We start from the raw sequence: 14,976 nt of genomic DNA, 5'->3' as shown, positions 1-14,976 counted from the left end.
TCTATTTTATATCTTTAAAAGTGTCTAATTTTCTGCCAATCACAGAGCCAGCCTTCCTAATCAGTTGAGTCTGTTGGAGTCACCAGGTCTGATGCTGCTCCCTACACACTGTGCTCACCACATCTGTGAATCTCAATCATTGTGTTGCACACACTGAAGGATCTCAGCTTCCTTGGGAAACAGAACCTGCTCGCTCCCCTTTTGTACACAGCTTCTGTGTTAGACTTTCAGTTCATTCTGCTGTTAGTGAGGTACTTGTACACCTCTGCCACATGAACATCCTGTCCCTGGACATGTTGTTAGCCTTTTCTCTCTGAAGTTGGTCACTATTTCTCCAGTCTTATGTTCAGAAGCAAATGATTACTTCCAGATCACTCCTCAAAATAATACTCTCAAAACTAGCAGCTTCCCAAATTAAACATGAATCATGATATGAATTAACTATTTATAAAACTTTTAACACACTCACAAACAAGTAGGTCATATCTTAATCATAAAAGTTTTAGGTAGGTGAGAAAAAATGCTGTAAACAAAGAATGCTTTCAAAAATGGAAGTGTTAATCACTTATTTTAATCAATGAACAAAATGCAGTGAATGAACAAAAGAGAAATCTAAATCAAAACAACATTTGGTGTGACCACCCTTTGCCTTCAAAACAGCATCAATTCTTCTAGGTACACTTGCACAGTTTTAAGAGGGAACTCAGCTGGTAGGTTGCTCCAAACATCTTGGAGAACTAACCACAGATCTTCTGTGGATATAGGCTTCCTCACATCCTTCCTCACTTCCAGTACTTCTTTCTCTTCTTTATGCTAAAGATAGTTCTTAATGACTTTGGCTGTATGTTTGGGGTCATTATCCTGCAAAACAAATACATTTGGGACCAATAAACAATTATTTATATTTCTGAAAGCATTCTTTGTTTAAAGCAATTTACACCTGTCTAAAACATTCGCACAGTACATAGTATATGTATATATACATTTATATATTAATCTTAATGGTTTATTAATCTACTGAGACTTCGTATTTAATCTTACTCTAACTTTTTAAATGACACCATGAACACATTATGCATGAGCTTTTTTTATCAAGAAAAACATGTATGTCTCTATTTCTAAATCACATACTAAGGGGAGTAACACATTATAAAAGTGCTCTGACCTTCCCCTCCTGCCTGTCACCAACATTTCCCACTACTTAAGATTCGTCAGAGTATTTCTGTAAGTGGCATGACACAGAGCTGTACTGAAAGTCTGAGGTGTACAGCCCGTGTAACATACCAGTTTACACTCTCACAAACACCTCCACGTATTTATAAATCATCCAGTTCTATTAGACTGTCATAAACAAGTTTAACTTTTAAACACGAAAGAAATACTAATGAAAAAAAAAAAGAAAAAGAAAACTAAACACTCAAAATTAACACATTTATATTACTCATCCCTCTGAAATTGACATTAATTATTCTTCAGGGGAATTAAATTTGCATTGTTTTTAAGTGTCAAACCTAACCTTACAATGGAAGTGGTAAGCCTGCATTTTATAATTTTATAATTTATAATAACCTTGCATGAGAAGTGACTGAGGATACTGAATGTAAAACTTAAAAGTACAGAGCTTTAGACACCCTTCAATATAACATGTCCACTACTGAGAGGCTTGAAAATGACCATAAAGTGGAACCAAAGCCTCTCACATAATGTAAACAAAAACTGAAATTTTTACGTTTAGGACAGGTTGCTGAAATACATTCGATTATGTGGGTGCTTCTGATGTATTTGTCAAACTGCTTTTTAAGCAGTAACTGAGCAACAGCTGTGATGGAGTGAAATGTTACAAAGAGCCATCAGTCTACTCAGATACTTTCTTCGCTGCTCACTTGGAACATTTAAGCAATTTCTCTCAACTGCTAGAGTGCGACTTTATCAGTGTCCCTGCCCAGCTGGCTTCAGTGGGTCACCACAACCACTCAGTAATGAAGTCCGAGCATCTATGGCAAGATGACCTCACCAAAAAGAGCTAATCTGCCACAGCTAAAAGAGTGTAATGAGGTATCTGTCATGGTTATATGAGCGTTATATGTTGAGATATAGTGTTGTAAAGTCTTCATTTTCATGGAAAGGCAGCACAAAAAAAATCCAATTTTATCCAATATAATAACAACTTGTGCAATAATTCTTTCTTGGATTTGTTCTTTTGTACTCAAAAACACCTTAGAAGGTTGCTCTGCAGTAGAATTTACATAAATCAACTCTGTTACTACAACTTTTACTGTTTATATAGTTTTTCTTAGGGCCAAATAAGTCAAGCTGATATATGAAAAACACATTCTTATTTATAATGCCATGGAATTTAATGATCCTTGTCTTTTTCTAAATGAGGAAACTTTGTTTATGACAACAAAATCATCAGTTGAAGTTGAAATTTTGTGTGTTGATCGATTAATAGATGACCCTTGAGAGTTAAAAACGTTTTCCTCCCTAAAAAATATTGTATTAGTTAGAAATTAGGAATTAGTAATTACTACATTTTTGCTAATTAATTATTGTCCAGTTACTTTTGAGAGTCTGAAAATGGGAGACTGTACAAAAACCAATGCAATTCCTAAACATTTCATATGACAATATACGATTTATTAAACCCACTGCAATGAATTAAAGCTGAATCTTCACTTTCTTTACATCTTGATTGCCCGATTTAAAATCAGTGTGTTGGTATACAAATGCAAAATTACAAAAATTGCATTTTTGTCCATGTATTTAAGGATCTACCTGTAAACATTTTACAAGGGCAACAACCTGCCATGGAAGAAGAAGAGGAGAAATGATGTGGACTGCACATTCTTTTAGTATTAGAAACATGCTTATAAGTCCAAGCTTGTTTAGCAAGTGGGTGCCATGGTCCTCAGTGTTTGACCCAGTGTTTTGAGTTTGTTATTCTTTGTTCTTAGTTAAGAGTTTCTTCTCATTTATGATTTCCTGTGTTCTTGGAATGAAGGCGTTTTTTTGGTTCTTGGTTATAATTTAGTCATCAAGTTTCAGTTAATGTCTATTTTCAGCAAGCATTCTACTTAGGGTTATTTGATTTAGTCTCTTGCTATTTTCTTAGCTTCCCTGTTTGTGTCAATTTTGCATGTTATTCATTGTCTCAGTGTTTTTATCTTTTATTTTGCTGGTCACTTGTCATGTTAGTTAGATTCTGTGGCTGTTTCTTTGCTCCCTAACTACCTCATATGTGTATTTATGCCCTGAGTTTTCCTTAGTTCTTTGTCATGTCCTCCCTCACTTGTTGTGTGTCTCCCTGCATTGTGTTCTAGTGTTTTCTGCCCCTGTTTAGGTTTGTTCTGTGAGCTACCAGCAACATAACTGTATTTCTTTATTTCGGTCAAAATCCTGCCTGTTACATAACTGGACAGGACAGAGAACTGTAGAAAATATGAAGATGCCGAGAAGTGCAAAAGATTTTTGGCAGTATTTGTTTTTATTTCAGTATAATTAATGTTTTCTTTTTGCAATCAGCATCTGGAGAGTATTCACTGATACAGATCAGTCAATTATACTCAGAATGAGGCAATAGTTTGGGGCAGAAGTCATTTAGTGTTAGTGAAAGCATGCAGGAGAGGATGATGAGAATTCAATTTAGAGCCAAAAATTGGTGTTATTTTCAGGCAATTATGTGAAATACACAATAGACCGGGAAAAGACAACAGCTGTTAGTCAGAGATGGAATAACATTCTCTCACTTTATTTATCTGCCTTCCCTTCCCTGACAGACACATACTCCCCAGTGAGCTGCAGTGATATCATTTGGAAGAGTTAACTCATTCAGATCATACCTTGTTGCAGTGCGACATCCATCACATCCATGAGCACCGAGCCACTCCCAGCTTCCTACATCAGTGTATTTTCTCATGACTACGTTGTGCAGACTTTGATTTCTTTGAGGCAGAAGGATGAAATTCATGACATAACTGCTCTTAATAATATTGGAGTAGGCCTAAATGTTTTTTTTCTTACAAATACCTACAGTAATGATGTAAACTATAGCTTTTCAAACATAGCAAAATGTGTTGTTCAAAATGTGATTAGAAAATTAATAAAAGAAGTTAAACATTTAAACAGATGTGATATTCTTTTAAATGTAACATAAAAATGACAGTTTCCTTTGAATATTGAGTCTAAATATCTGTGTGACTTTGAAGACATGCTGTTAATCACCCACTACTTCCCCCATTAAATATCAGCATATTTACTCCTAATTGAGGTGACAGTTATTTTCTCTGCTCTGTTTATTAATATCCTCCAAGTTTAACATCGTCATCAAGTCTGAAAGTCTGAAAGTCAAACATCACTATTTGAGATGTGGACGGTTTTTGCATCCAAACCTCATTTTGGTTATCAACTAATTTAAATAATTTTCAATGTTTTTTTCAATTTTGTTTCATGTATTTTATTTAGCATACAAATAAAAAGTTAATTAATTAATTAAGTAATTATTAATTAAGTACTGAAAAATACATCTGATCTGTTCAATAAACCGAAATAGCTGTCAGCCAGGTCAGAACAGTTACTGTTGATGGTTATTTTTAAGCGTATTATAAACATACAAGAAATTAAATATAAATATTTCATTATTTTAAGTGCAAAGGATTTCATCCTCAAAAATCATGGTTGTTGTCAAACCACTGTAGTCACTCTGGAACACTTACAGTGGAACTATTATGGTCACAGTATATTTAAACAGAGGGACTTTGCATTATTCACAGTTCTATCATATATTAGACCTTGGTGAAATGTATTCGCTGTCTAAAAATATTTTAGATTATCTTTCTTTAAAGCCATCCTTCTTTTAAACCCAATTTGTTCTTATAGACTGGCCCTCACATATAGAAGGATTGAACAGCAGAAATATGGGGATAATGCATAATCAAATTGCAGCTTTAAATAACTTTAATAGATATTCAAAAACATTTTATTGCTACAAGACATAATATTTGTAGTATTATGCAGTATTATTTATATCCTCGACATCTCTGAGCCTCTTGCTTTCCTTTCCGACAGCTTTCACCTTACTGGAAGCCTCAAGTGCAAATTTTCCAATGGTCTCTAATAGTAAATGTCCCTAAAGAAAGACATAAACAACTGAGTTTCATTTTATTTATTTATTTTTCATCTTCATATATCTATATATACCTAGATTTTCTAGAAATACTATTATTTTATTTTTTAAATTCTATTTTATATTAATTATATTATATTTTTAATTTATGGCTGAATTACTTACATAAGACATCCTGATCATCAGTCTTTCACAGCAGTGTCCATAGCTCTGACGGAGGCAGCCTATCAGATGTCAACATATCGCCTCCTCGCTGCTGATTGGCTGACTCGTGGAGGAATGGGATGTCGGGACAGCAAAGATGTCCGCGCTCATTTGAAAACCTGCTATAGGCGAATACGGAATTTGCCACTTGTTTTTATGTTTGTAGGGTGACAACGTTGTGCTCAAGCGAGACGCATTGAAAGGAAAGATAAGGACTCCGCGACAAGGGCCAGACTATTCCTTAATATCAGGTTAGCGGCTAAATGTCTCCTTGTAAGCTGAAAGCTAGCTGCAGCTAACGATAGCTAGCATGCTAGTCGGGCCGTTTCAATGGTGTTTAGTGTCAGCATGCAGACTCATAGCTGACTGTCAAGTTGTATATTTATGTAATTTACAGCGTCTTAGTTTCTGTAGAGTACCGAACTTTGTTTGGGGGAGTTTTTGAGGTAAGAACTTCCAGCTAACTTCTAGCATGTCGCGTCTATTAAAGTCAACAGAAACTTGCTACCGTGGAAGTCCTGTGGAAATTGTTAATGAGATTTCTATCTCCTACTATGTTGACCCCTCTAACGGGATAGTTTTAGTAATAGTAAAGGTCCAGTGAGCCTGCTTCAGCCAGCTAAGTTGTCGATGTGTTAATAGAGAACATTTTTTAGCCACCAGTAATGCAATCTGTCCTTCAGTCAAGTAAATTAAAGTTATTTACGCAGAGGAAGTGTATTTACACCTCATCTTATACTCACTGGTATTCACAGTACTTTACAGATAAGCTACTGATAAAAGTGATGTCATCATTAATGTCATAAAGAGAAAATGACAGAAGAGAACAGTTTATGTGAAACTCTTTGTTCTTAAGTACTACAGTAAACTTGTCTCGAGGATCTATACTTTCTTTTTTATCGTATTAAATAATGAATATGAATACTACAGCTAAACGGACTGGTATGGCGCAAATTGGTGATGCTCTTCAGTTGTGTCTGAAAAAAGGTCTTGCTTGCTTTTAAATACTGTTATTTATACCTCAAACTCTGTTCTTCCCAGAAATAATGCTGATATCTGAAACTCATGTCGGAAGTCGTGTATGAAGAGACAGCCACGATGATTGCCGCAGGGGAATTGCAGTCATTTGTCCCGTTTGGCCGCGAGCACTGCAGGAACCATCCAAACGCCTTCAACCTGCAGCTCAGGGAGCTCCAGCCTGCCTCCGAGCTGTGGGCATCAGATGGTGCTGCTGGCCTGGTGGGGTCCCTGCAGGAAGTCAGTCTGCAGGAGAGAGAGAGGGTGAGAGTGTCTAGTATTATGATCTATAATTTTTCATAATAGGAGTGGGCCATCTAACAGTCTTATTTAATGGATAGCCTGAATTGTTCTCCTGACCTGCTCTTCAGAGGAACTGGTGTGTATTAAACAGTAAAAATATAAGAAGGAAAATGGTAAATAGAATACACCTAAAGCGTTTAAATTTGTTTTTTCATTAACATATCTTTAATTACTTTAAATCTTTAATTATTTTTTTACACTAATATAGTCAGTGCAATTGTTACAACACTGCTGCACTGCAGTACTTAATGTGTTGTTAAGCTCAAATGTGGTTTTGATTTGGTTTTTGTGTTGATGTGTTTTGAATGACAGGAATTTTGGCAGCTTAGGAAGGGCTGCAAGGGAGTCAAAGAGGAAGATGTGGAATTTGAAGAAGAACTCTATGCAGCAGGAAACGTGGTTGTCTGGAGCCAGGGTAGTAGGGCTCAAGCTTCCAGTGTATATAAGGCCTTCACTGTTGACAGCCCAGTGCAGCAGGTCTGTTTCTAATTGTTTTGTGTACTACATGGTCTCTCATAATTGTGCTTGTCCATTCTCATTTCTAAGGGCAAATGAGGGACCATCTTGTTTTCTGTCAGGAATCAGTATGGCTTTTGCTTTACTATATAGATTGTATATCACCCACGATGATTGTCAGGATTCTGTGCTCTAAGACTTGAAACAGTTTTTTGTTTTTTTTTTTGTATTATTTCCAGGCCTTGTGGTGCAACTTTGCTGCTCCTCACAAGAAGAATGATGGTACTGTGTCTTTTTGTGCAGTTTTTTGCTTATTCATATTGCAGTCCTGATGAACAAAACACAGAATGTTTTTAATGTTTTGCAGATGAAGAAGTGGAGCTCACAGTGTGTATTGTCCAGAGTAGCTGTGTTAATGTTCACACCATGACTGGAAAAGACTTCATCTCACCACTGCCCTTCCAGGTGAGGTATAAAGCAATATTAATGGGGAATGTTTATATCCAGCGAAAGAGATGGGTCTACACATGAGCCACAAAATTCTTTTAAATCTGTGTGACTCAGTTGGACCTCCACTACCTAAACTTTCACCTCAACACAGATGCAAGCTGACATGCAGCAGTAACTGCAGGCTTCTTTGTGTGTCTCCCATGTTCCAGAACACTGCTGAATAAAAGGATAATTTGATTAGTGGATGCATAAGTCTCTGAAACATTACCCCACCTCGCTGCTGAACTAAAACCACACAACCCACCACGTTTGGATTAGGGATATTTCTCAGAGACCATTATTGGTTAACCATTTTCTGGTTAACCAGTAATGATAGAAAATTTGCATCACTGATAGTGGGAAGTAAGTGTGTGTGAGTTTATGTGTGTGCATAGCTTTGTGTATTTACGAGTGTCTTTCACTCAGTAGTCTGTTGCACACCAACAAAATATAATTTGATTTCAGGATGTGTTTTCAACGTTTGAGTTTTGTTTTTTTTAAACTTGAGGCATTCGTGATAAAGCATTTGATATTTTCTTACGGGAAAGGTTGGACATACACTCTTACTAAATAACTGAATTAAATAAAGGGGCAAGCAAACCGTGGGTTGGTGTTGTGAGAAAGGCAAGAAACACCTTGTGAGAGCCTGTGTGACAGGAAGAATCCCCACTGCTGTGGTGTCCCTGACACTGAAGCTCTCAGGGTGTTGCACTTTTCTTAACCTTTCAGTGCTGTTTTTAAGTGGCAGAGAATATCATTAGTATTAGTTTCAATAGAAAGTTATTCAAGATAATTTAAAAATAGTACAAGTAACCATTTTTTTAAATAAGAATTTTAATAGCTGGGATGTAAAATGCAAAGTTTTGTGAATATTGTCAGTTTTTCAATATTCATTTATATAAGGCTGTATTAAACTACTCTAGGAAAGCAAAGAAAACAAGTGGGCACCTCTAGCCTTAAAATAAATATCTGACAGAGACTTTATTCATGATTGTTGGACAAAATTTAACCTAACTATGAATTTTATTATTTACTGGTCAGGATGGGTCTGTGTAAACAGAATGCAGTTTTTTGTATTGTTTTAAATGCAGGTCAAAATATTGAATGGTTTAGCATTTAAGGGGGCTATATGGACACCCAAGTTTGTGAATGCAATAACTTAAGAATGAAGTCACATAGGATTTTGAAAATTATACCATCGGTGTATCTACTAAAAATCTTGTACTAGTTTGAATCTCAGAAACCTTGACCTCATGAGAACAAGGCGATGTAAAATTTGGAAATTCATACTTCTACTAGGAGGCTGGGGAGTACCATCGGCTGCCATCAGTGTTTTTAAAAATTGTTGATACCAGAGATCTGTTAAAAATGTTTCATGAGTCTGTACTGTCTTTTCTTTTCAAGGTGTCAAATGTGTGGGCAACAAAGTTTGGACTTCTTATGGAACGTAAAAACACAGCAAATGATGCACATTTCAGCCCCCCTGGGTATGTGCTCACACTCTGCACTTGCAATCACATGCCTTCACAAGTACATCTGTATCTCTGTATCTCATTGTATCTCATTGTACAACTGTATAGTGACAATAAAGGCATTCTATTCTACATGACACATGTTTCGATTAATCAGTGCATCCATGTGAAATAATGTAGTGACAGACATTTCTACACTGACCTACATACACAAACATAAAGTATATAAACGAGGGATTGAGCTCTTATTCCACCCCATACAGGGAACCTCTGCCCACAGTTTTCAGCATGCTGCATCCTCTAGATGAGATCGCACCAGTTGTGTGTAAACCTGCAGGTATGAGACACTGATCTTCTCAGAATGAGATCTTGTGAACGTATTTCATATTTTTCCTGAATTTGTGCGTATTCTTTTTTCCAGGCCTGTTTGAAGGCTCCCGTGTGCAGTATGTGTCTGACTCGGCCATGAAGATAGTGTTCACCTGCTGTCAGCCGTCTATAGTTGTATCATATGACACAGTTCAAGGAATACACTCTGTCTGGACTCTGCGCAAAGTCACACATGATGTGAGTGATCATAAATACACACAAAGACACTAAAACCAACTAAGTTCTTCCTAAACTAAAGCCTTTTAACCCTGTCAGGAGCGCTCTACAGTCCTGCGGTGTCCGGCAGAACCGGTTGGGACACCGTTGGGTCTGATGGCTTCAGGCTTTCTCACTTCTCATTTGCGGAATGTCTCCCGTCATGACTCCCCTGGTGGCACTGGTCCAAGTGGGCATGGTCTTGGGACTGGAACAAGGTACTGAAAGTGGAGCAGCCTAATCAAGTGATTAGCAGACGGGCAGGAATTAGTTAGCGTCTTGTTACATTTCTGAGTAAAGCAAAAGTCCCACTGTCTAAAGACAGCTCCTCAGTTATTGGGGTTGCTGCTGTGTCATACAGACTGAACAATAAAGTGATACTTAATGGATTATATTGCCTTAAAAATAATTACAAGTTATAAACTTAGAGACCAAAACGTCAGCATCTGACCTGGTTACTGTTTTTCTTCCTGCAGTGCTGTTGGTTCCAGCTCTCCCCTCCACTACAGTGCTTTGCACAGCCACCAGAGCAGGATTGTCACATCCTCACCAGGAACTCACTCTCGAGTTCATTCTCCGAGTATATCCAACATGGCCGCCCTCAGGTGAGGTTAACCTAGCCAATGAGGACCATACCCATAATAGGTAAAAACTGAAAAATGCTTATCCCCTGTCCTCCTGTCTCAGCCGTGCCCACTCTCCAGGCATGGCAGCTCCATCCTTTTCAGGTGTGGCTCGTTTCAACACGTCTTTGCACAGCTCATCCCCCAGGGGGCACCATGGCTTGTTAGCATCTCCCAACAGTACTATCAATGAGACAGTGTTGGTCCCAGAGATGGAACCTATCATACCTGACCTCTGCATGGAGCAGCTATGGAGTGAGGCGGTAACTGCTGGCTCCAACAGGTAATTGGCAGCATTGAAATCTAACTTCAAAGCTTTTGACTACTTTTAGCTCAAAGGCCGCTCTTAAAAATGTAAAAATTGCTTTTAAGCCTGTAACTCTTTTGTCGTATTGTAAATGTGAGGCTATTTTAATCAGTAAAGGAAAAAACAATAAGCAATGAAAGCTTGAATGGTCTTGCAAAGTTGTTCATTAGCCTTTAGATCAAAGTTTGTGAGCAACTTGTTCTTTGTGTTTGCATAATACACAACTTTTTTTTTAAAGACATCATTTGTATTCTATGTAATACAGTTCTTTCTGTTGCTTTAGGCTGTTCCAATTTAGCAAATTCTGCTGTTTGACATCAGTTAGCATCTCTTTTTACCATTTACAGGGAAATGAGCAGCCAGGCATCTAAAGTATTCCTGACCTCTGATCTCTGTGAGAATCATTACTTGTGTTTCCTGGTGGAATCTCACCAACAGCTCAGGTAAACAAACATACACACATCTTTGTCCACCTTAATTTGTTGTGAAATGTGAGTTCACAAGTTAACTTTTTTTTTTTTCATGATCATTTTATTTTCTGCAGATGTGTGAAGTTTATTGAGAGCAATGATACGTCACAGCTCATCTTCCCCTCTGTCACAACCATCCCTGCTAAAGATGCGGAGCCTCTGCAGGTGCATTATAAAATTCTATCATGGAGAGTTGAAAGGGAAAGCGCAAAAGTTAAAACGGGGGAAAACGGTATTCATTAGAGTCAAGAGTCTGTATGAAGTTTATGGTGCTGTACTGTGCTGAAAATAGCCCTTAGCAGGCTGTAAACATTGTGTAGGAGGCCTTCCTGTATTTTTATTTTTTATTTTTATTTTTTTTTTAATCTTATCCGGATGATTACAAGTTTTGCAAGATATAATTAAGGTTTTCCTTGCTACCTACAGGAACTAATGTGTGTATATACATGAGATAAATCTGTTTCGCAAAGGATTTTGTGAAAAACTGTAATTAAAACTTTAAAAATAAAACTGTAATTATTTATCATAGTGGTGGTTATGTCCAGTCCATGCCTATCAAAAAAGTCTAATAGCAAAATGTTTTTTCTAGTTTAGATCAGGTTGGTCATTCTTTCCTGAAACGTTTAGTTTTCTCCATCGTCTGGATGGTAAAACTACCAGGAAAACTATGGAGTTGGATGCTTGAATTTTGGAGCAGAAACCAGTGATTTATGTTTATTCATTATCATTTCAACTTTTAAGTTATTTTTTTTAAGTATGCACATTTACAGGTTCTAGCATCTTGTGTGAATATTTGATAATTTTCTTTGTATTAAGTTGTTGACAGTTGGGGAAATTACAGCAGGTTTTTTTTGTTTGTTTGTTTGGTTTTTTTGGAGTAACATTCAACGTGTTTCTGACAATGAAACTTTGCTCCTCAGAGTATAGATGCCATGCTAGTTCTGGAGGCCTGTGGTAGTTTGGTTCTCTATACAGGAATCACCAGGGTAAGCACAGCTGCCTTTGCTTCCTGTAGATGACAATTGAGTTCTCAGATTTTTTGATTGATTGATTGATTTATTTAACGGTGTAATGAATCATGGGATTGCTTTCTTGGCTGTCACCTAGGTCAGCAAGGTGTTTGTGCCTGGACTGTTGTCACCCTCCTTCAGCCTGACCAATCACCTCCCTCACCGCAGCACTCCAGTGGAAACTGTTAGCACACCTGCTAACGCTGGCAGTAGGCATCTCCAAAGACTTGATGAGGTATTAACATGCATTGTAAATGCACTTTTCTTTGCTTTTTAAGTGTGTACTGTATATCTGGTACATTTGACTCCTTTGGTTCACCTCTCTATTTTAACACCTCTCTTCAGGATGCCATGCCTTCACCAGTGACAGGGCTAAGGGGTCCAAACATTAAACACCATGATGCTTCCTTTTTGGAGGATTACACATTTCAGCCAGCCACACCCTACATCAATGCCTTACGTGATCCTGTCTGCAACCGGGTGACTCTGGTAGGTTTTCTGTGTTTAACATAGATGGCATTGATCCCTTTTTTTCCCTCAACAATAGGTAAAACGTGTGTTTTGTAATCATGGGGAATTAACTCAGATGATCGGTCATCCACACACTCACAGTCAGTACAAGAAACAGATGATGTAATCAAATCAAAGCCAAAACAAAACACAAGTTCAAATTAATGTTTGGTGTCCTAATTTTTTAACTCATCTGAGTTTAATGACATATACAGAGCTGATTATTAGAAGGGGACTTTTCGGATACAAACTGCCAAAAGATGGTTGTCAGCTGTCAGTGCAGTGGAGGGTAAAAACGCATCAAGTGAAATTTGGACTGACTGCTACTGCACCACGACAACATAGTGAGACTCTCCCTTAAGGTGTTGTTTCTTGTTTCTCATGTCTATCTGTGTCTGCACAAGTGATTCAGGCACATTCATATTTGTGAATGACGGTTACAAAAGCAACGTTGTTCGTGTTTCTGCCTCTTGGGTTAATCCTGTCAGACTTGGTCTAGACACTCTCTTCAGCTCCAGGACTTTACATTATTCTCTAAGTTACACACCAGCCAAACATCACTGTTTCTTTCTCTTATACATCATCAGAAAGCTTTCTGTCTGCAGGCTGCTGCTCTTTTGACTTTGCTCATTGAATTTCTGTTTGAGACCTCAATATGTCAATCCAGAGACTAATTGTTCCTAATGCGGCGCACTGGACTTTTCAAACCTCCTGCTCCTGTTGAGTTTCACATCAGGGTTTCTTTCATGAAAAAATGACAAGAACAGGACAAAACCTGCTGGAGAAAATGTGATGAGAGGTTTTGGTCTGTTTTTCCATCTAGAGCACAGCTATTCAAAATAATTGGAAATATACAGTTATAATCCTGGTGAAAATGTGAAAGTTGCATGCTCTCAGTGACTGATTTGGTTATTTTTCTTTTCAGCTGATGATATTAGCTGTGATGCAGCTGGTAGAATAATTGGATATAACTTGCTGCAACAGAAAAATGCTGCTGTATACATAATTGCAGGACAGGAAATGCTCGGAATTACCGCAACTTGTGAACTGATTACTCGTAAAGTATAGCAATAATAATATAGTAATAATAATTCAAGACACCCAAGGACACTTTACAATTGGATAAAACACATAATGGAAAAATGAAGAAAAGTAAAACGAGTGCAAGCAATCATGAAATATTAAGTGAACCCTATAATTTATATCTTGTTGAGTTTTCTTTAGCATCAAGAAGCTGCTTCTTAGACTTGCACATCAACAGGAAGAATTGTTGGAGTGTTCATGTAACTGTTTCAGTTCATCAGTATTTCTGGGATGTCTTGATTAAACCCAGCAGAGAGAGGAAGTCATTTGGTTGAAGACGGGACTCTTTTGACTTGACCATTTCAACGCACGTTTTAAAAAATTCTGTTATTCTGTTGTTGACTTACTGGTGTGCTTTAGGTCATTGTCTTGTTGCATCACCAACACCACCAACTCTCCCAAGTTTCAGGTCACAAAGGCCCTGAAATCCACCTGAGGTACACCCTAGGAAGGTCGCCAGTCCATCACAAGGCTAATAGAGAGAGACAGTCCTCATTCACATTCACAGTCACACCAGAATTGGACACCAGAAATGCCTTGACCCGGCATAAAGAATACAATTTAGAATTCATCGTTCTTTTAACAAAGACTCAAGGCATCCCTAACACAACTAAACCATTCTTCAGAGTTGCGTAGACGTTTAGGTGTTGTTGTGCAGTGCTTTTTTTTTTTTTAATTTATTTATTTTTTTCTTCACTTCTAAACTCAACATTGTTAATTTTCACCGAAGGTCCAGGTTTAGCTTGCCTAACAACAAAGCAAAGAAGTTTTGTTAAACCTCCATTTTGTCTTTTGCAAACATGGGATGTTTTGTAATTATGTTTTTAATGGTTACTTTCTATTCTGTCCTTCAAAACTTTCCTTTTTCAATCTTTTTCTTATAATGAACACATGAACAAAGGTGTTAGCAAGTTTTACTTATGGTGTGATCTTTACAGGATGTACAGGCAGAGATTAATTATAGATGAAGATCAGACTACTTATTTTATGACAAATCAATACAGGAATCTTTATTTGAAATATTTCGAAGCATTTTGTTTCAAGTTATGGGTTGAAAATTTCATGTGTGTTGCACTTTTGACAAAATGCTGTAAGAACGCCTGATGTGACATCAGTGATTGGAGTAGTGCTTGAAAGTTTAATCAGCTTAAGTTGCAGCCAGGAAGTTTCTGACTGCATGTAATTAAATGTTATTTGCTGTTGTTTAGTGTTTCTGTCTAGTATACCCAAAGACAATGAGTTATTGCACACACCAGTTTCTTTTTTCTGAGATTTGCAATCAGGCTTTCTCTGTTGAGGTCTTTTATCAGTTTTGTGCTCACAAA

At 37.3% G+C, this 14,976-nt stretch overlaps 1 protein-coding gene across 1 annotated transcript in view; it reads left to right on the top strand.

The window, feature by feature from the left end:
- The first annotated feature begins 5,409 nt into the window (after positions 1-5,409).
- The window catches only part of anapc1 (anaphase promoting complex subunit 1), a 64,080-nt gene continuing 54,513 nt past the window's right edge, over positions 5,410-14,976 (top strand). The window contains exons 1-16 of the mRNA XM_085296316.1: positions 5,410-5,577; positions 6,368-6,607; positions 6,959-7,123; positions 7,342-7,384; positions 7,470-7,567; positions 8,996-9,078; positions 9,327-9,400; positions 9,485-9,630; positions 9,709-9,866; positions 10,125-10,253; positions 10,336-10,554; positions 10,926-11,021; positions 11,123-11,213; positions 11,969-12,034; positions 12,156-12,293; positions 12,404-12,547. Of these exons, the coding sequence (XP_085152442.1) occupies positions 6,392-6,607; positions 6,959-7,123; positions 7,342-7,384; positions 7,470-7,567; positions 8,996-9,078; positions 9,327-9,400; positions 9,485-9,630; positions 9,709-9,866; positions 10,125-10,253; positions 10,336-10,554; positions 10,926-11,021; positions 11,123-11,213; positions 11,969-12,034; positions 12,156-12,293; positions 12,404-12,547 (1,866 nt within the window). The 5' untranslated portion in view covers positions 5,410-5,577; positions 6,368-6,391. The remainder of the gene's footprint in view (positions 5,578-6,367; positions 6,608-6,958; positions 7,124-7,341; positions 7,385-7,469; positions 7,568-8,995; positions 9,079-9,326; positions 9,401-9,484; positions 9,631-9,708; positions 9,867-10,124; positions 10,254-10,335; positions 10,555-10,925; positions 11,022-11,122; positions 11,214-11,968; positions 12,035-12,155; positions 12,294-12,403; positions 12,548-14,976) is intronic.

This window comes from Mchenga conophoros, linkage group LG13, assembly GCF_057382185.1.
Source record: "Mchenga conophoros isolate Kocher_MC1m ecotype Shallow Benthic linkage group LG13, M_conophoros_male_GT1.1, whole genome shotgun sequence".
NCBI lineage: Eukaryota > Metazoa > Chordata > Actinopteri > Cichliformes > Cichlidae > Mchenga > Mchenga conophoros.
This window is presented reverse-complemented; position numbering and strand designations above follow the sequence as displayed.